This window comes from Salvia hispanica, chromosome 4 (genome assembly GCF_023119035.1).
Source record: "Salvia hispanica cultivar TCC Black 2014 chromosome 4, UniMelb_Shisp_WGS_1.0, whole genome shotgun sequence".
Lineage (NCBI taxonomy): Eukaryota > Viridiplantae > Streptophyta > Magnoliopsida > Lamiales > Lamiaceae > Salvia > Salvia hispanica.
In genome coordinates this window covers 25468458-25490169 of record NC_062968.1, presented here as the reverse complement: position 1 = coordinate 25490169, position 21712 = coordinate 25468458, and the positions used below count along the sequence as shown (strand labels likewise).

The window sequence follows — 21712 nt, the reverse complement described above, 5'->3', positions numbered from 1 at the left end:
CGTAAAGCTTTCTTGGCTCGACAAAGGTCCAATGGATAAAAAATTTGGGTTTTTGGTGGTTCCGGTTTGAATCAATTTTGTAAGTCCCCTCTAAATACATAAAATTTTAAATGGACTTTTTACCCTTATCAAATGGATGCCTACAATATAACAGCAGTTTGACCTTCCTAACCTTGTAACCGACATTAGATCTCATCTATGTCGGGGGTAAAAATGAGAATGCAAAGTAAACATATCAAAAAGGCGATAGTAAAATAATTGCAATAATTGAAAGTATAGGTGGGGAAAACATGTTAATATTATACTCCATTTTGATTGGTTTAAATTTTAAAGAAAAGGCCCTTTCATAGTTGTATTATCACATTTACACGTACCTCTCATGAAGTTGTTCCAAACAGCCTGTTCATAGCATTCTTCCCAACTTGTCAACTGTTGATTAAGTCAAAATAACTCAGGGAAAGAGCCTTCCATCTTCTTATATTTAGAGAGACAACATCAAGTCTAGAGAGAGAGAGAATTCAGATGAAGATAAGGAATATTTTCATCACATGCTTATGGTTTGCTTTAGCTTCAGCAGGTAAAAAAAACTTCTCATTAATCAAACCAATTCAATCACTTAACTCACCATTGTTTTGTTTCTTCTCCTTCAGATACTCTGCAGAATTCGGATTTCGAACTCCCACCAACTGACTGGAACGAAACATCCTCTGCATTCTTTCAACTGAACGGCAGTAGCATCCCGGGGTGGACACACGACGGCGCAGTGCAGTATGTCACGGCTGGAGGTGAGCTGTCGCTGCCGAGAAACGGGCATGCTATACTGCTGCAGGAAGATGGCAAGATCAACCAAACTTTTGTGGCTAATGGGGAGGAAATGCAGTACCTTTTAACGTTCACTTTGGGGAGGAGGGCTCAGAAGAACTGCACTGCCAACGCAAGCCTTGTGGTTTCCGCGCCGGATAGCTCTGCTCAGTTTTCGTTGACGCTGAAGTATGGGAAAGAATCGTGGGAGGTTTACGGGTATCATTTGGGGAGCTGGGGAGGTGGAGAGTCTGTAAACTTGGTTATAGAAAGTCAGGATATTGATGCAGAACCCGAATCCACGTGTTGGCCTGTTGTCGACGCGGTTATGTTGAGCACTGTGGGATCACTCAAGCAAGGGGATGGTATGCAGCTCTCTATCTTGTATTCCTGATTTACTTCACTTTGATGAGCAACATAAAATCTTACACATACACAAACACAAACACACAGTAAATAAAAGCTGCAATCGGGTCAGGTTGAGTGGTAGTTTTGCACTATTCAATTGATAATATGCAGACAACACACACACACTGTAGCTAGTCAAGAACTCAAGAACATTATGATACCAAGAAAGATGCATATTTTAATATTATGCTTCTACTCGGCCAAAACTTACTTTTGTTGGGTCGTCACAGATAATCTGCTGCCAAATGGTGGATTTGAGCTAGGGCCAGCTTTCCCAGATTTTCCCAATGATGGAGTTCTATTGGATTCAGAACCAAGTCTGATTGAATCTGCTCTGCAGCAATGGACTGTAACAGGAACTGTTAAATACATAGACGCAAAAAACTTCTTTGTCCCAGAAGGAAAGGCTGCTGTTGAGATCGTATCAGGAGTCTCTGCAGGGGTGCAAACAGCTAAACAACTCGACCAAGGATCAGATTACAACTTGGAATTCATGCTGGGAGATGCAAACGACTCTTGCTCAGGAGTTCTTGTAGTAGGGGTTGCAGCAGGATCATCAGCGCAGAATTTCACAATCCAGAGCAACGGGACTGGTTCAGCCAAGAAATATGCAATGACATTCAAGGGTGCTGGGCCAAGTCCAACCTCAATAAGCTTCCATAGCTACACAACTACACAGAGAGACGATGGTGTATTCTGTGGCCCTGTCGTTGATGGTGTAGTTCTAAAAGTTTCTAGTGGGCACAAAACATATATGCAATTTTCCTTCCTAATGACTGTGCTACTTGCAACAGTTCTGAAATTAGGCAAGCTAATATAGCCAGATATTAGTTCCCAGAGTGTTTTCATCGTTTTGTATTGCTTACCAATGTATTGTACATTTGGACGGAACTCGGAAGAGAACAACTGAGTCGGTTGAAATTCTAAGAAGCATACATGCATACAAATAATTAAAATAGAAACTTCCAAAAATATGGTACTCAAAATATATAAAACATTCCAACATCATATACATCTTATAATCATTTGAATATTTCGATAGTGTTGAACATAACTTTTTACTTAAGGTATGGCAGGTGCATAGTATATGTAATATGACCTGATGGGGCGAACCCAAATCTGTACTATGGGGTAAGCCCTCTGTGACATTTCAATAACATACAGTACAGCTCCATGCTTATCGAACTTCGATTTAAGCCTTCAATCATCTACAGAAATAAAAAGGAAGAACATGTGATGGTATATAAGGGTGGTGGTGCATAAGTGGACATTCCAAATAAAGCAGAGAATTGCACTCTGATTTGTGCCTGTACCTGTACAAAGACTCGAGTATCCTCCGCTAATCCTGTGTTATGTACTGCTAATCGTTTTACACAGAGTTACTCCACTTCACGCGCTTAACCAAAGATTGGTACTCTTGACTTCTAGACCATTCATCAATCTCACGTGCACGGAGAACAGGAAGAGGATGGGAAAGTTGCTTCGTTTGAGCATTTCTGAGCAACAGTGTTGAACAAGATGAATATGTAGCATGGATTCAGAATCGGGATTCAAGCATGCCATCAGCTTACCTTATATACCACCCAACTGCGCTAGAAGACGCCTTTTCATAAGATCGTGCTTGCTCCAAGAATGCATCCACATTTAACTGATCCGCCATTGAGGGGCAGCCACCAGCTAGTTTCATCAGGACAGAGATGACCACCTCTTGTGAGGGAGGGCATGAAAGGATGATTAGAGAATAATAACTATATATGATTGTAAAGTGATAAAATAATTCTATTGGAGACTTCTCGTGAAAGACAGTCTAATGGGCCAAGACCCACCAGACAGGTCATGACCCAGAAACACTAAATCAGCAAAATTACTAAAATTTCTATGGAGATGAACTTGAACGCAATTGTATCTACCTTTGGATCCCGAGCAACCAGAAGAGCTGCCCTATCACAAGTAAGTTCTGCTGCCCGAAGCCAACGGAAAAGCTGTTCTTCTAATTGTTGAGCAATAAAACCACCAATACCTGTGATGGGGCAATCACAAGGCTGACCATTTTTAACAATCTTCATAACTAATCGAAAAATGTCAACTGATCTGACAATGTAGAACTTACCAGGCACAGAATATGCTCCAACAGTAAGAATATTAGCAAATGTAAGCCATACACCATGGTCACACTTGAGATGACCCAACTCATGAGCCAGAACAGCCTGCATATGAGACGGAAAGGAAACATCAATACACTGGAAATTTCCACCCTATACGCTCCAAATATGTTCCTGAAAAGATAGGGTTTTGAGCACTGCTAGAAGTAATATTAGTTTACTTGACTGATAGAATGCTGACCTGCAACTCCTTTCTCGACAAAAGCTCCACTAAGCTTGTATGAACAACAACAAAAGGTTTCTTCCCACTGATGGCCAAAGTGTATGCATTAGGCACGGGGCTTTGGCGTAAATAAAGGTCCGGTGCCTCAAGGTTGAGCATACTGGCAGCCTCTATCATCAACTCGTGTAGTTCAGGAAGCTTTGAAGCAAGAAAATAAACTTTTAGGTCGGAGATCCACATTGAAGCTGCTAAGTTTTATGCAAAAGGAAAACTAAAACTGGCATGCAGTTGGAAAATGAATGAAGTTTAATTATGAAAGTCGGGAAGCAGAAATTTAACTCCATCAGAAACAACTCAAAGGTCCTCCCTTATCAGAGAAACTCCTATTATGTGTAAAGGAACTTTTTGTGTTTGTGAGTTGCAGTCGGTTCAAATTTTTATCCAACCTGAACATGAAAATTGGGAAAAGTGGAGTAAACTCAGAAAGATATACACCTGATTCTTGGAAACAAGAACAGATGTCCCTATATTCTCCAGAAGCATGACTTGCTCAGTGACAGATCCTGGAACCATAAATTGCAATCAACATTCAACTCATATCCATCAATTGGCTACCACGATGTATATTGCATTACCATCTCTTTTAAAAGCTCAAGTTGTTGGAAAGACAACCATCCAACATAAACTCTTCAAGAACATTTACCTCGGGTGATAGATAGAGTTAACAATACATAGGATCAAGTATTTGAAGGATTACATGATCCATAAGTTCAAAACTGTTCAGTCATCAAAGTAATCAACCAATCCTTGCACATAAAAACTTTTTGATGAGCAGAAGATTAATGATACATCAAATCAAGGTGATGATGAGATTCCACAACAGAAACTTGTGAAATCTCTCACAATCAAACATCTTCAAAATAGTGGTATTCAAAACGCATTTCTAAAAATCTCACTCACAATCAGCGAAACAGCTTACTAGCTTAGTTCTCTACTACCTCAGAATCACAAGTATAGCTAAAAGACGACAGCGCATCACATTAGCTACTAAATCAGAAATAGGAAATCCATTTCTGATAGCAAAATTGCATTACCTAATAAAGCTTTTCCGATTTCATTTAATCCCGGAATCGCTTTCAAAATCAGCGTATTCTGAAACAGCATAGAAAACATTAATAAAAATCAAACAGAAGTACGAGAGCTTCACCAACAAGAATCGCCTAAAATTAATTAAAAACTAAATTACTTGTCGATCGAGAGGATGTCTGATATCATCCGCATCAAGGTCGCGAATAGCAACGGACGAAGCAGCTCTACAGACGAAATTACCACTTCGCCGCTCACGCTTCAGCTGATTCAGCTTAAATCCGGCGGAAAAGGTGATTAGCGGCGTATCTGCGGCGCTGGAGCAGAAGCTAATCGGGGAGAGCTTCACCGAGAAGTTGAGGGAAGAGAGAGAAACGGCAGCCATCGGAGGAGGACGGAGAGATAGAAGCAGGCGCACGTTAGCTTATGCGGTGAGGAGACTGTTCCGTTGGTGTAATGCGCACACACGAGGGCAGTTTTCGTTTTGTTTTATATCGCCGTACGTTTCCGTCCACAACCGCAATCCTGGTAATTATTTGCCGCCATTTCGTTTTCTGTTGACTTAATAATTATCAATCCGATTTTCATTTAATAACTTGTTAATGAGTGGTTCATACAATTAAAATATTAACAAAAAAACTTGTATCAATTTTCAATCTTTTTAAGAAGCACAAATATTTAGGACCACAATATTATTTTTCAATCTTTTTACTTTGGTATTTTACTTAGGAGTGTGTTTTGTTTGATCGCCTTGCTAATATTGTTTACTTTAACTTTTATTATTTTATTTGAGTTAAAAGATTTCTCACATTTCATATATAGCATTCATATTATTCCCTGCCTTCATCACCAATTTAACAAATCCATGCCGCCTTCAATTCTTAATTTCATTGCTACGATCACCATTATTAGAGCATCCACATCGGGCTGCTGTCCAGCAGTCCGTCCGTCCGTGCCAGCGGTATGGTGCTGTTCTTTTTATAAAAAAAAATCAAAATTAATTAAAAAAAACATTTAAAAAATATATATATTACCACTTCCCAATAAATTATATCCGTTTTCTACACACTTTTAATTTATTTTTCAATTTTTTCCCCCCAAAATTCACATTTTTCATCTATAAATACCCCCACTTCAACACAAAAAAATTCTCACCACACTAGACAATTCCATCTATTCTATCATCTAAATTCTCTCATCTATTTTCTCATCAATTCTCATCTATTCTCTCATCTAAATTCTCATTAATTATGTAATTTTTAATTTGTAGGATTTTAATTATGTATTTTTTTATTTTTTAGGATTTTAATTATATAATTTTTATTTTTTAGGATTTTAATTATGTAAGTTTTATTTTTTAGGATTTTAATTATGTAATTTTTTTTAAAATATATTTTTATATTGTAGAAATGTTTTTAGTAATTGAAGTATTTAAATTGAATAATAGAATGATGAGACCCTTGAGCTTGCACTTGCGGAAGAGCACAGATATGGGTGTTGTGCTCTTGTCTAAGGACAAGGAGTAAAAGTGGGTCCGAGTCCACCTCCGTACTCTTATTTAAGAGCACGGATGTGGATGCTATTATATTGCTATTGGGTCATATATCCTTCCCAATATACTAGAATTCTTTTGTGTTGTCATAGCGTTTTTCCCACTTATCATATATAGCATTCATTTCATTCCTATGCCAACACCACCAATTTCACAAGTCCGTGTCGCCTTAATTTCTTACCTTTACTTCTAATCGTGTTTTCTCACTTTTCGTATATAACATTCATTCCATTCCCATGCCTTCATCACCAATTTCGAAAGTTTGCGTCGCCTTCAATTCTTACCTTCACTACTACGACCAACATTATTACGTCACTATTGTGTCATATATCCTTCCCAATATACTTGAATTGTTTTATGTCATCATTGCATGATTGTCGTCGTGTTACTTGCGTATAAGGCTTGTGTCCTTATTGTGTCATCAACTTGAATCGGAACATGGCATTAATGGGCAGCTGATGCACTATTTATTAGTACTAAAAAAAATTTGCAAGTATACAAGGTAGATCTAGTATAACTAAAGGGCAGTACTGGATATCGAACACAGGGAATAATATTGCAACTGTCTATCATATACTAAGCATCATATACTATCTAGAGACACAGATTTTTAGGTTGATTAATTTATAAATAGATAGAAAGAAATAAACAAATAATAGAAAACATAAAACATAAAAACAAATAATACAAAATAAGCTAAGAATTTTAGGAACCACAAAAGCTAATATCCAAAAGACTTCCTTGAATTACGGTCTCTAGAGTTACTAAACTATCACAAATGTAAAATTATATCTTCTCTCAAAGCATACAATTTGTAGATTGCTACCTAGAACTGAAGTGTCCTTCCTAGAACTAAGACAACAACTTCTAAAAGCTTCTAAGATAAATTTGCTTCATTCAAAGCCTCAAATCTCTCGATTATATTGGCAAATACGTCAATTTCTCCTCTTTCAAATTAGACTACTCACTTCTCAGTTCTTGTAATAAAATCCACATGCATTCATAAGATGGCCAATCAAACAAATGTATAAGCACAAGGGAAATCGAAATAACTACAAGAGCTAACAAGGAAAACCAATTGAATAAATAACTTAAAATCATAGCATGTTTACCAAAAATTCTACAAAAGATGTTTTAACTCATAGACAAGTAAAACAACAAAAAGTACTAGACATGAAGAAAAACAAAACAAAACCCAAGGTTGAATCATGCAATCTTCAGTCTTCTCTTGCATGGATCTGCAGAGCTCCGCTCCAATGGAAGAATTATATGTGGAATAGATGGAGAGGATTGAAGGCTCTGAGATAAATACTATGAATTAGGTTATGAGGTATGTATAGGCTAGAAAAAGATTTATAATTGGTAAAAAGTACCCTAAAAAATAATGGAAAAGATGGTAAATTCGAATTCCTCAATTAATAGGAGAGATTTGACAACAATTTCTTTTCTTCCTTAATTTCCGCCTAATTTTGACTGTACTGCGCAACGTTCGTAAAATGGTCATAACTTTTTCCACAGAACTCCGATTTAGATGCTCAAGGTACCCACGTGAAGCTATTTCCAAGACGAAGAGAATGGTATATATTTAGCACTGATTGGACTTCAAAATCGTTGGCAGATGGGCTCGAACAGAGGCTGCTGAACCTTGACACTTTTTTGCACCTTTTTTTCTATCTTTTTCTATCATTTATCAACAAACAAGTAAAAATACCAAAATATATAATATACGCAATTTAAGAACATAATTTGCAAGATTGACATTTAAAACGAGCCAAATCTAGGCCTTAAAAACATGCAAATCCCGTGTTTATCAGCGGCTTCATCCCCATCTCTTAAAATTCAACAAGAATGTGGCCGCATGTAAATTTTAGAGAGAATTTGGAATAAGGGTCTTAATTCGCTGACCTTTCGAAATTAAGGATTAAATTCGCTGACCTCTCAGAATATGAGTAGTCATGTGAATTTTTCAGAATAAGGATTTTTCACTTTTTTATTTTTTTTCTCTTCATTTTTGTTATTATTTTCTTTATAATAATTATAAATTGACCAAACTATCCATTACATTTTACCCAATTTCTCAAAAATTCAATTGAAACTTTGCTCCACTCCACACCGAGATTGTTCTGCGCTCCCCGCCTCCACCCTCCTCTTCCCTCCGCCTCACACCTTGATGAAGCTTCACTTTCATCCGATAAGTTCCTATTTTCCCCTCCATCAACTCCCAACCCTTCCTCACCATCACTAAACCTTCTCCCATTTGCAGTCTCATCAAATTCACCCCCAATTTGCACATTTCTGTCCCTAATATTTTTCATTCCGCTACCAGTCACAGCCCCATTCCCCCAACTACCTTCAGCATCAAAATTCCCTCCCAAATCAACACCACCACTCACAATACCTTCAATTCTCTCGTTCAAACTCAACGCGCTATTATCAATACTCGACGCGACTCCGAATCGCGAATCTTATTAAATTCAGAATTCTCACCGCCAAGTTTGAAGCTTTTCAATGAGCCGAAATCAGAAACGTTCAACAAGCTACCTCGGAAGCTAGGGATCCCCGTTGTTGAGCTGGCCCTGCAGTATATTTCGAACTCCAATTCGCCGCCACAAGATGACTACTGAGATAACTCCGGTTTGGAGTTGAAGCAAAATTTCAATTGAATTTTTGAAAAATGGGGCAAAAATGTGAGGGTAGTACGATCAATTTATAATTATTGAAAGGAAATAATAACAAAAATAAGAGAAAAAATATAAAAAAGTAAAAAACCCATATTCTGAAAAATTCGCATGACTCAAACCCATATTCTAAAAGGTCAGCAAATTTAATCTTTACTGTCGAAAGGTCGGTGAATTGATACCCTTATTTCGAAATCTCTCTAAATTTTATTAGTTTTTTCAAGCAAATAATTCAACCACATCGTCAATTTAAAACATGGATAGACTAACTCACCATATAAGAATAGGGGAATCGTAATAATTCTTCACAGGAAAACGAGAAAAATGTTTAAGTTGATAACTTTTACGTCTAGTTTGAAAGTTGCTTGACGACTCAATATATGACAGAATTCATGATTTTTTCTAGGCAACATGCCATCTGCTTGTACAAAAAAAAGGATAAAGTCATAAAACCACTCTTTTTGAAATACACAGCCCATAAAATATACTCATAAGCCCAACAATAGACAGTTCCCAGTTGAGAAACTTGTGGTAAATATTGGGCCCGATAATGTTAAGAGGGCCCGAACCCGAATTCGGTCCAGAGTTAAAAACAAGAAATAGCCCTAACTTCACCTTTAGATTCTTCTTCTCCGAATTAAAGTTAGAAACTGTAGCAAAACTGAAGAGAATTTGCACCAATCGACCAAAATAATGGAGTTGCCCAACGATTTCGATCGCCTTCTTTTCTTCGAGCACGCTCGCAGAACCGCTGAAGCAACCTACGCCAAAAACCCTAGCGACGCCGATGTCAGTATACACTCCTTCCACACACTGTGTGTGCGATTTTTCATTTTTCATTTTTCATTTTGTTCCTCTCGTTGATTTCAGCTGTTTTAATTTCTCAATGATTGTTCGAGGATTGCTTGTTTTCAATATGTAAATTATTGTTCGAAGTCGAGTGAGTGTGTAATTAGTTTTTGGAGTTTGTGATTTTTAGGGTTGATTTGTTTGAAATTTTGTTGCAGAATCTGACAAGATGGGGAGGTGTGTTGTTGGAGTTATCGCAGTTTCAGAATGGGCCGGAGTCGAAGGAGATGGTTCAAGGTAGAAATTCTGGTGTTATGCTCTGGTTTGATCCATCATTTGCTCTTGCGTTTTGTATTAGCTGTGTTCAGAAATTTGATTTAGTAGAGTTTGCTAATATAGTAATACTAGAGTCGTGAAATGGAAAGGATTTGCAAACTGAAGTTGATAGAGCCTGGAATTGATTTGTGAGTAGTTTGAAAAAAGTGACAGAGGAGCTGCAACTCTTACTAGTACACGTAGGATAGATACGAGTCGTTAGTTGATAGAGTCTGTATTTGTGCATAGTTCTGAATTAGTATTCTCAAAATGTGTAATACACAGTTAGAGAGCTATATATCTTTGAATTGTATCTTTGGGGGTGTTCAGTTTATCCTAGATTGTATCTTGGTATTATTTTATCTAGGAAACCGAACACCACTTGAAGGACGGGTAGTATTGGGAGGGTTATTTTGAGAAACAAACTCTCAGCTGCTTAGTTATTTTGTAGATGCTATTGACAAGCTGGAAAAAGCACTGGTAATTGACCCTAGCAAACATGACGCACTGTGGTGCCTTGGGAATGCATATACATCTAGTGCATTTCTGATTCCCGAGCTGGAGGAGGCTAAGGTTTACTTCGATAAAGCAACTCAGTACTTTGAGCAAGCATTTGAACTGGTATATATGTCTACAAGGAATTTTTTGTTTGTGCTATCATATCTCTTTCTGAACTGCTATTTATCTAGTTATTATCTCGCAGGAGCCGACGAATGAACTTTACAAGAAATCCTTAGAAGTTACCAGCAAGGTACATTTGCTTTTCCTACCCTTATATGCTCTTTTAAGGATCATGGCTTTAATTTATAATACCCTTGGAACAAAAGATTATAAGATGGCATTGGCATTGGCAGATATTTTTATTGTATAGTAGGGGAAAAATAAAAGATTTAGTTTCATTCTTGTCATCATAGTCCATGGATATGCTAGTGCCAGAATATATGTGAACCTTCTCCAAAACTTATCCTCCAATACATAGTAGTTTGTGTGGCTTATGCCGTTATGGTTTGTCGATTCAAGTTCAGCCTTCATCTTTGGTCTTCACGTACTGCATGGACAGATTTAAATGTTAATTAGAATTTTCATATTTTTGTATGTTCCATGCGAGGCTGAAGATATGGATCAATGGTTTTCTCTTTAATCTATTTACCACTGGTTTTACATCCCAATATTTTAAATTTATTACTATTAACTAGCATGGGTTATGTATATCTATGACGTGTGGTATTTTTGTGCCCTATTTGTCTAGGAGGAAAAGAGCCGTAATGTAGCCATTTATGGTCAATTGATGAAATGCTCTTTCAAAAAGATTGTATCCTGGACTCCTGGTGCAACTGTGAAATGAAAAGTTTTGTTTTTATGTGAACTAATGGGCTATATGTATATATGATGTATCCTATGTGTTCTACTTAGGCGCCTGAATTACACGTGGAGATCCACAAGCATGGGCTGGGTCAGCAGGCTATGGCAGGAGCACCCGCATCATCATCGGCCAGCACCAAGGTACATGGCATATTCGTTGTTTTGATAGGCAAAAACTTGGATATTTTGACTTGAGTTTGGCTACAAATTACATTTTGTTTGACATGTGGAGATCTCTCCTTCAAACAAATTCCTCAGTCCTTGTTCTTTTCTTCATATTCATGCCAACTTCAAGCCTCCTGATCTTGAAATTGGTCACCACTTTTAACACAATCCTCACTCATGAGGTTATAATTAATGTTTTTCCACTTTGAAGGTTTTCCCCCTCCATAGTTCACTAAGTTCACCAACCTTTTTATCCCTATTAGCTGTTGTTGGATTTCCCGTCTGTTGCTAATAAAACACTTGGTTCGTTATAGCAATCCTCATTTCACAACTGAAAACCTTTGTTATATGCAGCAGCAGAGTACAAAGACGAGCAAAAGTAGTGATCTCAAGTACGACATTTTTGGATGGGTAATCCTTGCAGTTGGTATCGTTGCATGGGTTGGATTTGCAAAGTCGAACATGCCTCCACCTCCTCCTCCAAGATAAGCAGCTCGCATCATCTTGGCACCAAGAGGTACTTAGCTCTAGTAGATGGGATAATCTTGAGAAAGCTTATGCTCCTTATCCGTTGAAATTTTTACTAGTTCGTTATTTTTGTGTAACTCATCAGGCAAAAAGATCATCTCTGCACTTGTTTTTAGTTATATATAGTTGGAAGCAGACTTCGATTGATCTTGTCCATTCTTGCTTTTAGTTTGTTGTTTTTAGTTGTGCGAATAAATTGATTGATGCTTTGGTGTCTTCTTTTTCCTTTTCTGAAATTTATCAGCTATAACAGAATTCGTCGTTATGTTGGACGCTACCAAATTGCGTATTAAAACTCGTGACATTTTAAAAGCGGTAGTATATTATTATGGGATAGAGGGTGTATTAATTTTGGATATTAGTTTCTCTTTTTGGTTATGCTTTTGTTACGTCCCATGAGATTAAATTAATCAGTTATATATTTGATTTAGATTTGATTTACCATAGCTACCAACAATTGTGGCTTGGCCATCTAATTTATTTTTCTGTATCAGTCTGCGCCATTCATATATTTTGTGTTTATTTTATTTGAGTTCTAACTACTCCTCTTCTGTCCCTGAAAATTTGACTTATTTTCATTTTCGTTCATCACTAAAAATTTGTCACCTTTCACTTTTACCATTTTAGCAGTGGATTCTACATTTCACTAATTCATTCTCATTCACATTTTATTATAAAACTAATATATAAAGTAGGATTTATATGTCATTAGTTTTTTAAATTCATATTTTATTATATTTCTTAAAACTTGTATCAAATTAAATGGTTAGTTCATATTTTATTATATTTCTTATAACTCGTATCAAATTAAATGGTACTCCCTCCGTCCCAAGGTATTAGACCAACTTTCCTTTTTGGGATGTCCTAACATATTAGACTCATTTCCTTTTTTAGCAAAAAGCATCTATCTTATTTTATTCTCCACCTACTTTTTTCTCTCTTATCTCTCCTACTTTTTCCCTCTCTCATACTTTACTCTCTCCACTTTAACTATTTAAATATCAATTCCTTAAATCATGTGCCCAAAAGAAGTGAGTCTAATACTCCGGGACGGAGGGAGTACTAATTACAAATTAGGGAGATGGAGGGAGTAATTTCTTTTGTATCATCTTCTCAGTAGTAGGAGTAGTACTTTTGACTCTACTGTATAGACTCATTGCATTATTAATGAGTGCGACAAGACCACATATCTATATCCATGTACTCCACATATTAATGAATGCGACAAGACAACGTATCTATATCTATGTGACAACATATCACAATCTATTTACATTAAAAAAACATCATAAGTAATAAATTTTGATCAAATTTTACTCCTCATTCCTCAATTTAAAAAGCTGTAGTAAAAGAATTATGATTTCATATTCGTAATATATTAGTATTGATTTTAAATTGATAACGAAGTTATTTGGTAAGATGTTGAGTATAAATCATGAATCATAGTCACTTCTTACACAAAACATTGAAATTTTGTATTTGTTTGATTTAGCGTATGCGTGTGTCAAAATAAAAATGTGATGAATTAGCATTGAGAAAGATGATAGAATTAAGTAGATGTGATTGCATATATTTTCACCTAAATAGGCTCTATCTAAAAATTAGTCCAAGCGTACATATTTTTGAGCGCCATAAATGAAAAGCTTAAAATCAGACAACCGACAGTTGTCCGGCAATGGCGTCTGTAGCCCCCAGCCTAGTAAAACACGTGCGCCAGCATTCCACTCTGCATTCCTCCAAAACCTCAAAACGACGGCGTTACGCCACTTGCATTCACAAAGACTGTTTCAGCTTCATCCAGCTGCCAGTGCTCAGCCCCACGCCGCCAAGGAGGACAAGGTTCCGCACTATGTTTTCCGACAGCGTCCTTGTCAGCGACCTCATCGCCGAAGGTGTGTCGGGAGGCGTCGCTCTCTCGCTGCTCAAGCTGTGGGAGCACACTGCTAGGAGACGCGTCTTTGACCAGGTTTATATTTAATTGTTGCTTGAAATAGGGTTGAGAAACTGCTTTTTTTAACTCAATTGATGCTTGATTAGGTTTTAATCTTTGCTGTAGAAACAAAAACATGGTGTTGAATTGAATGTCCAATAAGGTTTACACTGGATGACTTATACTAGTAGTATTACTATTATACATACCTGAAACAAGAGCTCTCCAATAAATGTGTTTCGTATTGATAACTGGATCGACAACACATGTATGTATGTGTAATGGCTTGAAAAGAAACCTTATAAAATGATTCAGATGAACTTGTATAGTTGTATTCTATTACACGTGTATATGTGCGCGTAGCAGATCGAGATGATCTATTTATAGAACTCGTACACAACTGTCATCACAGACTATCACTAGACATAACTAATTAACTAACAGTCGACTTCAACGGCTAACTTCAAAGATCCATCTCCAACAATAGCTCTATTATTTGTTTGGTGTCTATGTTTGAGAATCCCATATTCAAGCATTTATTAGTCTCTGTATGCTCTTTCTGAACATATTTTTCTCTTGTAGAAACTAAATAGGAAGCTTGTTCACATAACTGTGGGACTAGCATTCATGCTTTGCTGGCCTATGTTCAGGTAACACTATCTTTCCACTGATTTAGTCGACGCGGTGTATGTCTATCTAATTGAGCTCATCATAGATAGTAGTATGTTACAGTTCTGGCCGGCAGGGAGCACTTTTCGCAGCTCTCATTCCCGCTGTTAATATAATAAAAATGCTTCTGACCGGACTTGGTATATTGAAAGATGATGCAACCGTCTTGTCCATGACCAGATATGGGGACTATAGGTATGTCTCAAATGTCATACAAACCAGTTTGTCAAGAAGAAACTGTCTAATGGTAGAATAGTGGCATTCAAGTTTTCTTGGTACTCTCCGAATTCTCATGTTGTAAAAACCACATTAATTTTCTGCGTGTCGTTGACAAGTGTGCAAAACATAGCCTGTTTTTGAAGCTTCAACAGCATGATGTGTTGATGCTGCAAGCAAAGATGATTCGAAATCAAGAGCTGCTTCTAAGAATCCGAATAAGTTGATTTAATCCCAATGTCGATTGTCTGTTCAGGGAACTCCTTAAGGGGCCATTGTACTATGCTGCCACAATCACTCTAGCCAGTGCCGTTTACTGGAGGACGTCTCCTATCGCAATTGCAGCAGTGTGTAACATGTGTGCTGGTGATGGTATTCTCTTCTATTCGACTTCTGGTTCCGCACGATTAGTTTCTCCAACGTTGTTAGTCGGATAACCACATTCTTATCAGGTATGGCTGATATTGTGGGACGTCGTTTTGGTGGCCAGAAACTTCCCTACAATCAAAACAAATCAGTCAATGGCAGTATTGCAATGGCGAGTTTCGGTTTCTTGGCTTCTCTCGGGTAACATACTCTCCCTCGTCCTCGTCCTCTGCCTTAAACTTAATGACATTTATGTTCTGAAAGAGACGTATGCCTCAACAGAATCATGATGTACTATGCATCTTTCGGGTTCATGGAAGAAAGCGTTAAATTGGTTATTGGGTTTTTGGTAGTGTCTGTGGCTACTGCTTTAGTTGAATCACACCCTTTCAGCACTGAGCTCGACGACAACTTGACCGTGCCACTGACCGCGGTTTTGGTTGGCAGTTTCGTCTTCTGAGTAGGGCGATGTAACGGACTACGATTGCCACGAATGTGAAATTTTTTTAGCCTAACCTGTTGTAGGAATTTCTTCTTGTAGTTGTAACTTGTGGTATTTAAAACTGTTGATTATTTGTAAATTTTGTTGAGCAGCAAAAAGACAAAAAGATTAAGGGTGTCACTGTTGAAGAAAAAGTATTCCCTACGTCCTATTTAAACTTAAGTGAATTTAATCAAAAATTAGTTTTATTATTTATTGTATTATATGTAGCGATAAGTAAGAAGTGATATATAGAAATTTATATCGAATCGTAACATGATTTTGAGCTTGATTTGAATTAATTATACAATATTTAGTAAGAAAATATTTTTTTTTCTTAAATATACATATATATCAAGTAAAATTAAATTTTTTTTTCCAAGTATTGCAAAATGATGAGTATGAAATTTATTTTAAATCAATTAATGTTTATAAAATGATTTTCAATATAAAATGTTGAAAAAAGTTCAGTTATGTACGTTAAAAACTACCTTTTAACAATTTATTTTCTCGTTAGGTAATTATTTTGTGCAAACAAAGAGTTTATTATGTAGTATTGCCACGTCATGATGAACTCGAACTCTAGATAAAAACTTTAACTAGATCTTAATCTTATCTTTAGATAAGATTTTTGTGTCGGAGCAAATGTTTTTATTACAAAAATGCACATATGTGAAATCATACAAATTTATCGCGAGCAGCATAATTGTTTTAAATTGAAATTGTATAATTGAAGTATCCGTTTTCAAATTTTACGAGGTTGGTAAAATTTGAACTACTACTAGTAATTTATTTTCGTAAGGAGTAAAAATCAGGTGGTTGTAGCTCACATACTCCACCAGTGTCGATAAGGTAAATGCAATATACAAAAATCCTTATCTTTTTCAACTGTAAATTGAGTTGATTTGCAGAGACAACAATGGCGGCAGTGAGTTTGAGTTTCAATCTGGCGGGGGCGTTCAAGGGGCTCTCCATCGCCTCCAGCTCCTCCTCTTCCTTTTTCAGAGGCGATTTCGGTTCGATTCACGTCGCTCAGCACGCCGCCGTTCTGCTCCCGATGAAGCCGCCGCTGACGATTGAGTCGGCGCACAAGAAAGGAGCTGGAAGCACTAAGAACGGCCGCGACTCGCCGGGGCAGAGGCTTGGAGTCAAAATTTTCGGCGATCAAGCGGCCAAGGCTGGCTCCATTATCGTCCGCCAACGCGGCACCAAGGTCTCTCTATCTCTTTCTAATGCAGCCTTTTTTTTGAATTTAGGTTTTATTGTGAAGATTAGGTGCGTAATTCTGCATTGGAGCATTGTGATTTTGAATTTTGATTCTCTGAACTGTTTGGAGTTGGCATGGTATGAGATTAGGGTTTATTTACTTTATTATTGTTGGATGAATGAATTGAACAATTGGAGGATGCAAATGTCATGCATTTGTGAATGTCGAACCTTATTAGAGTTATTTGTGGATTGGAGGATGAAATATCAAACTAGCTAGGTTGTTTGAAGGGCTTGTTTATGAATATGAATAGAACAATTGGGATTTGGGGGATACGGATTAGTGCTATATGCCGTTGGACAGTGAAAGATATTGAACGTTGGAGCGTAGAATTGTCGAACCTTATTCGTGCTATTTGTTGATTTCTTGGATGAAATGTCAACCTGCTATATGCAATTGGAAACAGCAAATTTTATCTGTGATAATTGCAGTTAGAGGGTGAGAGATTGAATCATACTACTATTACTCCTATTGCAATTGGAAGTAGCAAATTTTACATGTGATATATGCAGTTGGAGGTGAGATATTGAACCTTATTACAACTGCTATATGCATTTGGAAATGCCAAACCTTATTGGTGTGCATTATCCTTTTTGTGAGGCCTTCTATTAGCTTGTTTGATGGATCAAGATTGTCACTGTTATAAAACTCTCTTGGTGCTGATTGCTTAAGATTTCATGAAAAAAACCCATCTTGATTTCTAGTGTTTCAAGAACTTAGCCTATGCTGACAAGAACCTCGTCACAACCTCACGGCTTACACTTGATTATCTTCATCTTCATTCTTTCAATTTTGTGCAGTTTCATCCTGGCAACAACGTTGGGCTCGGCCGGGATCACACTATTTTCGCCTTGATAGATGGACTAGTGAAGTTCGAGAAGTTTGGACCAGACAAGAAAAAGGTAAGCCTTTCATCTTCACAAACTTGCAACTTGTGTGAATGCTCAATTTCACTCAAAACTACTGCTGCAATAAACAGATTAGTGTCTACCCCCGTGAAGTGCAACCCGAGAACCCCAACAGTTACAGAGCACGAAAGAGGGAGTCGTTCAGATTACAACGCGAGCGAAGAAGGGCTAGGAGGGATATTAGAGAAGGCATTGTGGCTGAACCTCAACTGGTTCTTGCCTCTATTCCTGAAGCAGATGAAGATGCAGCATCTTGTTGAGTTTGGTCTAATTAGATATTGCCTTTTGCCTTTTGAGTTTGTGTGTATTTAATTTACATTTGGTATTATTTTGAGCAAATTTCATTGTATATCAAGAAAGAATGAAGGCTTGGTTAATTACAATTTTTATTAATCACACAACCGCAAGACTAATCTCATACAACAATCAATCATTGGTCATCCATATCTTCCAAAGAAAATGAGGAAAGCATTACCAAATACAATAAAAAACATCATACTGTCACTCAAATAATTTGATCCTGTAATCAAAGAATATATCACAAAGCTTCAACCAACCAAACTTTGCTGCTAGAGCTTTGATTGGTGAAGAAACGATACAAACAACCAAAACAAGATAACACTGCATTAAACTGCAGACACGGTAGTATTCATCACCTTACCTCCGAGAACTTCCGTAGAGGTTACGGTACACTGACTTCGTTCGATAGACAAGAATCAAGCTCAAGATGACGGCAACCACACAGAGCCCCGACAGGGTCAAGGAAGTCACGCAGAAGCAAATGGTACCTTTGCATTTTAGTGTTTCTTCAGCTCTCAAGAAGTTTGGGAACGAGAAGGATATACCACGAGGTATGTAATTTTTTCCGTGAGCTTGTTTCTCTGCTTCACTGTCGTATATGGAACTCGCGAGAACACCTGACATTATCAGAGAACCTGCAGGGTTGGCAAGGGTGAGGAAATTGTATAGAGCTGCGAATTTTTTCAGACCAAACAATTCGGAGGCTGTAGCAGGTATGATGGCCCAATGTGCTCCATAGCCAAGGCCAACGAGGAGAGTTCCAACGTACATCGAGCCAGGCCATCCCATAGCGAAGAGAAAATGTCCAATCGCCATAAAGACTTGAGCAACGGCTATGGCTATAGGCCTTGGGTATGCATAGTCACTTTTACAAGCAAAGGAAATCGAGTGAGAACGAATATGTGATAGTTATGATATACTGCTATCAAGGATTTAATGATGAGAATCGATGAGATTTGTTACCTGACGACTATCTCAGAGAAGTAGCCACCACCAACGCGGCCTAGGAAGTTAAAGATGCTGATCATGGAGACGAAAACTTGGGTGTTGTCATACCCGAGAGACTCACTCATTTGGCCCAAGTTATCAATCACAGTCAAACCAGAACCGGAACCTAGCATAAGAGAGAAAAAGATAAGCCAAAGATCAGCCTTAACCAATGCCTCCATCATAGTGAAATCCTCTCCACGGTGTGGCCTTCGTTTCTTGATTCTCACTGCTCCTTCGGCAGCGGCTTGGGCAAGTCTCGACTGAAGCTGAGCGATTCTCTTTTGCCTCTCCGAAGCAGGAAGGAGATCCACTTCTTTTGGCTTTTCATCTTCAATTTCACTGAATATGATATCTGGAGACTCATCTCCGGATCTGCTCGACTGTTGATTATCTGGGCTGAGAAGTGACTCTTCTTCGGGTGGTTTTGGGTCTCGGAAGTTCAAGGTGATAGGGATGACAATAGGGAACAACAGAAGGACAAACAGAATCAGAGTGAAGATTGTAACGACAGTCTCGCTCACGGAGACAAGATCTTGTACGAGCATGACCCCCATCAAATAAGCAGCCAAAATGATGCAGACACCGTAAATGGTTGTGAAACTGTACCCGTCAGACGATCTTACTTGCTTGTGACCTCCTACAGGCCTGATGATGAACATCAGCGCAATGGCCACTATTGTCGGACCAACTGCAATCATAAATATCAGAGAAGCTTGGTCGGGAGAATGCAACAATGCATATACCTGAGTCAAGATTGCTCCACTCAGCCCAGCAAAACCCTTGAGTATCCCCACAACTGGACCTCGGTTCTTTGGGAAGTTTTGCACACAAGACACGAGTGCAGCTGTATTGAAATAGGTCTCACCATTCGTTCCCACAAATATAAGAATGCACATCTGCATATATGAAAGGATATAACAGTCAAAACAGGAAGAGAACCGCGTCCCTACTGAGGAACCGGCTGCAACTATAAAATTGCAAGAACTTTTAACAACTAGAAAGATGCCATCTTCTGCTTCAAACTTTCATATCGCCAATTGTCAATTGATCAAGGCCACCAGAAAAATTGACTGGTCGGCTATGCCTTCAGACGATCAGTCAACCATTTACATTTCCACTTACACAGATTTTAGAACTTGTTTTATTGCAGATAAAACACACATTACCATTAGCATATGATCCTCAACATCTCCACAGAAACAGAAAGTTATAAACACTTTTCTTCAGTTATAGGTAGCAATAGCATCTTTAAGAGAAAAATTCATAGCATTTCATGTGGATATGAATTCATCCCATGTCTAACAGTCATCAATACATCTTACTATCACAAGTTCTCAATAAACACATCCAGAAAACAACCGATTCCAGATAAGGTAAGATCGATTTCATTAATCCTCAACGAACAAATTGTCCCAGGACAAGCACAAACATCAACCCAAAACTAGCTAGGAAAAGAAGAAGCAAGAACTTGAACTGAAAAACAAAGACCAAAATCATTCCACACTAGTCACAAAAACATCAACCTCAACAGCTGGCATAATTCAAGTTCAACGCCTTAAAATCCCCAAAAAAGGCCCAACAACCAAAATTTCATATTCAAACCAATTTAACACACACACACACACATACACAGAAAAACACAAGATCTCGTTCAAAATCAGTAAAAGGCCAAAAGTCAATGGATCAAAAAGTGAAGAACTTGACAAAAAAAAGGGGTAAAAGAAGCACTCACGGCCCACAACGGCAAGACAGGAGTTCTTCCAGTGACAACCAGCCACACCCAACCATATCCAATCAGATTCTGAATCGCCCCAACCAGCAAAACACCCCACAGCGGCAGAAAATCCGTTAAAATCCCAGGTAAAAACCCAACGCTGTCACCCAAATCCTTGGCCACCCCCAATCTCGCAACTTGCTTCTGATTATAGCTCAGATTGCTCTTGATCACCGGCGATATGCTCCCGAATACATAACCAACGCCGCCGCATGATTGCAGCCACATTGCAGCCACGAAAACCAGCCACCGATTGTTATAGAAGGACGTGAACTTCTCTCCGAAACGGCCCATCATTTCGCTTTCCCTCTTTACAATCAGCCCTCAGCTGAATCGGAAAAGCTTTGAGCTCTTGTAGATATTTTTCTCTCTCTCTCTCTGAGACAATTTCACAAACAGTTGGCGTGTGTTTGAGCTGATCTGCTATCTTCTTCTACAATAAAAAGGGGTTAAATAAATGCTTTCCACATCCACATTTTTCACGATTGACTGTGTGGAAGGCGTCGAACGACAATCGTTGTAGTTTAGTGGAACACTTCGATTGATACTGACACACGATTTTTAATTTTTTTATTCAATTTTTTTTGTGATTATCGTACAACCAAAAATAGAATGAAGATGACATTTAAATAATTAAAGAAAAATCATGAAATATCTTCATTTAAATAATCCTGAAATGTTATGAGATTCGACCAATCATGTTGTTGTAATCTGAATATTACATTACGTAATTTTATCTTTTATTAATTGTGTCATCAATATATAAAATGCTGTCATTAATTATGTTTGAAATAACATGATT

The 21712-nt window shown here is 37.8% G+C and overlaps 6 protein-coding genes across 11 annotated transcripts; 4 read left to right on the top strand and 2 right to left on the bottom strand.

The window, feature by feature from the left end:
* The first annotated feature begins 5 nt into the window (after positions 1–5).
* Positions 6–2107, top strand: LOC125219482. The gene is made up of 3 exons (XM_048121461.1): positions 6–577; positions 651–1166; positions 1440–2107. Exons 1-3 carry the CDS (start codon positions 523–525, stop codon positions 2027–2029), a joined length of 1161 nt encoding a protein of 386 aa, XP_047977418.1. The 5' UTR covers positions 6–522; the 3' UTR covers positions 2030–2107.
* A 65-nt stretch (positions 2108–2172) lies between these two features.
* LOC125219484 (protease HtpX homolog) lies at positions 2173–5147 on the bottom strand. 2 transcript variants are annotated; one of them, XM_048121466.1, is made up of 9 exons: positions 4781–5137; positions 4629–4686; positions 4030–4097; positions 3553–3732; positions 3320–3416; positions 3120–3229; positions 2781–2914; positions 2523–2705; positions 2173–2417 (listed from the first exon to the last, which is right to left on the bottom strand). In XM_048121466.1, exons 1-8 carry the CDS (start codon positions 5003–5005, stop codon positions 2579–2581), a joined length of 999 nt encoding a protein of 332 aa, XP_047977423.1. In that variant the 5' UTR covers positions 5006–5137; the 3' UTR covers positions 2173–2417; positions 2523–2578. The 2 variants fall into 2 exon arrangements, with proteins under 2 accessions (XP_047977423.1, XP_047977424.1); XM_048121467.1 differs by lacking the exon at positions 2173–2417 and having other exon boundaries at positions 2637–2705; positions 2781–2916; positions 4781–5147.
* Positions 5148–9464: 4317 nt separating this feature from the next.
* Positions 9465–12455, top strand: LOC125223035 (mitochondrial import receptor subunit TOM20-like). Of its 4 annotated transcripts, none has more exons than XM_048125991.1 (7): positions 9465–9639; positions 9858–9936; positions 10406–10575; positions 10658–10705; positions 11368–11457; positions 11836–11998; positions 12254–12455. In XM_048125991.1, exons 1-6 carry the CDS (start codon positions 9544–9546, stop codon positions 11968–11970), a joined length of 618 nt encoding a protein of 205 aa, XP_047981948.1. In that variant the 5' UTR covers positions 9465–9543; the 3' UTR covers positions 11971–11998; positions 12254–12455. The 4 variants fall into 4 exon arrangements, with proteins under 4 accessions (XP_047981948.1, XP_047981945.1, XP_047981949.1 ...); XM_048125988.1 differs by lacking the exon at positions 12254–12455 and adding an exon at positions 12095–12156; XM_048125992.1 differs by lacking the exon at positions 12254–12455 and having other exon boundaries at positions 11839–12225.
* A 1229-nt stretch (positions 12456–13684) lies between these two features.
* LOC125223034 (probable phytol kinase 3, chloroplastic) lies at positions 13685–15854 on the top strand. Its single transcript, XM_048125986.1, has 6 exons — positions 13685–13975; positions 14522–14589; positions 14672–14803; positions 15081–15196; positions 15277–15391; positions 15473–15854. Exons 1-6 carry the CDS (start codon positions 13685–13687, stop codon positions 15648–15650), a joined length of 900 nt encoding a protein of 299 aa, XP_047981943.1. The 3' UTR covers positions 15651–15854.
* Positions 15855–16529: 675 nt separating this feature from the next.
* On the top strand, positions 16530–18229 carry LOC125219461 (50S ribosomal protein L27, chloroplastic-like). Its single transcript, XM_048121440.1, has 3 exons — positions 16530–16884; positions 17739–17840; positions 17918–18229. Exons 1-3 carry the CDS (start codon positions 16591–16593, stop codon positions 18104–18106), a joined length of 585 nt encoding a protein of 194 aa, XP_047977397.1. The 5' UTR covers positions 16530–16590; the 3' UTR covers positions 18107–18229.
* Positions 18230–18264: 35 nt separating this feature from the next.
* Positions 18265–21426, bottom strand: LOC125219460 (protein NUCLEAR FUSION DEFECTIVE 4). 2 transcript variants are annotated; one of them, XM_048121439.1, is made up of 4 exons: positions 20869–21426; positions 19110–20032; positions 18916–19011; positions 18582–18781 (listed from the first exon to the last, which is right to left on the bottom strand). In XM_048121439.1, the coding sequence occupies exons 1-4, from the start codon at positions 21205–21207 to the stop codon at positions 18733–18735; spliced, it is 1407 nt and encodes a 468-aa protein (XP_047977396.1). In that variant the 5' UTR covers positions 21208–21426; the 3' UTR covers positions 18582–18732. The 2 variants fall into 2 exon arrangements, with proteins under 2 accessions (XP_047977395.1, XP_047977396.1); XM_048121438.1 differs by having other exon boundaries at positions 18265–19011; positions 20869–21404.
* Between the last annotated feature and the right edge of the window lie 286 nt (positions 21427–21712).

What these genes read in the sequence shown, in the direction of transcription:
- LOC125219484 (XM_048121466.1), bottom strand. Translation starts at nt 5,005, where the DNA reads ATGGCTGCCGTTTCTCTCTCTTCCCTCAACTTCTCGGTGAAGCTCTCC. An exon ending in AATCGGAAAAGCTTTATTAG is followed by an intron (nt 4,098 to 4,628) that starts GTAATGCAATTT and finishes TTATGGTTCCAG; the next exon opens with GATCTGTCACTGAGCAAGTC. An exon ending in GCAGTTGGGTGGTATATAAG is followed by an intron (nt 2,706 to 2,780) that starts GTAAGCTGATGG and finishes ACTGTTGCTCAG; the next exon opens with AAATGCTCAAACGAAGCAAC.
- LOC125219461 (XM_048121440.1), top strand. Translation starts at nt 16,591, where the DNA reads ATGGCGGCAGTGAGTTTGAGTTTCAATCTGGCGGGGGCGTTCAAGGGG. An exon ending in TCCGCCAACGCGGCACCAAG is followed by an intron (nt 16,885 to 17,738) that starts GTCTCTCTATCT and finishes AATTTTGTGCAG; the next exon opens with TTTCATCCTGGCAACAACGT. An exon ending in TTGGACCAGACAAGAAAAAG is followed by an intron (nt 17,841 to 17,917) that starts GTAAGCCTTTCA and finishes TGCAATAAACAG; the next exon opens with ATTAGTGTCTACCCCCGTGA.
- LOC125219482 (XM_048121461.1), top strand. Translation starts at nt 523, where the DNA reads ATGAAGATAAGGAATATTTTCATCACATGCTTATGGTTTGCTTTAGCT. An exon ending in GTTTGCTTTAGCTTCAGCAG is followed by an intron (nt 578 to 650) that starts GTAAAAAAAACT and finishes CTTCTCCTTCAG; the next exon opens with ATACTCTGCAGAATTCGGAT. An exon ending in ATCACTCAAGCAAGGGGATG is followed by an intron (nt 1,167 to 1,439) that starts GTATGCAGCTCT and finishes GGGTCGTCACAG; the next exon opens with ATAATCTGCTGCCAAATGGT.
- LOC125219460 (XM_048121438.1), bottom strand. Translation starts at nt 21,207, where the DNA reads ATGATGGGCCGTTTCGGAGAGAAGTTCACGTCCTTCTATAACAATCGG. An exon ending in CTGTCTTGCCGTTGTGGGCC is followed by an intron (nt 20,033 to 20,868) that starts GTGAGTGCTTCT and finishes TCATATATGCAG; the next exon opens with ATGTGCATTCTTATATTTGT. An exon ending in TTCTCTGAGATAGTCGTCAG is followed by an intron (nt 19,012 to 19,109) that starts GTAACAAATCTC and finishes TGCTTGTAAAAG; the next exon opens with TGACTATGCATACCCAAGGC.
- LOC125223034 (XM_048125986.1), top strand. Translation starts at nt 13,685, where the DNA reads ATGGCGTCTGTAGCCCCCAGCCTAGTAAAACACGTGCGCCAGCATTCC. An exon ending in CTTTGCTGGCCTATGTTCAG is followed by an intron (nt 14,590 to 14,671) that starts GTAACACTATCT and finishes AGTATGTTACAG; the next exon opens with TTCTGGCCGGCAGGGAGCAC. An exon ending in GGTTTCTTGGCTTCTCTCGG is followed by an intron (nt 15,392 to 15,472) that starts GTAACATACTCT and finishes ATGCCTCAACAG; the next exon opens with AATCATGATGTACTATGCAT.
- LOC125223035 (XM_048125991.1), top strand. Translation starts at nt 9,544, where the DNA reads ATGGAGTTGCCCAACGATTTCGATCGCCTTCTTTTCTTCGAGCACGCT. An exon ending in TTGAGCAAGCATTTGAACTG is followed by an intron (nt 10,576 to 10,657) that starts GTATATATGTCT and finishes ATTATCTCGCAG; the next exon opens with GAGCCGACGAATGAACTTTA. An exon ending in CATCATCGGCCAGCACCAAG is followed by an intron (nt 11,458 to 11,835) that starts GTACATGGCATA and finishes TGTTATATGCAG; the next exon opens with CAGCAGAGTACAAAGACGAG.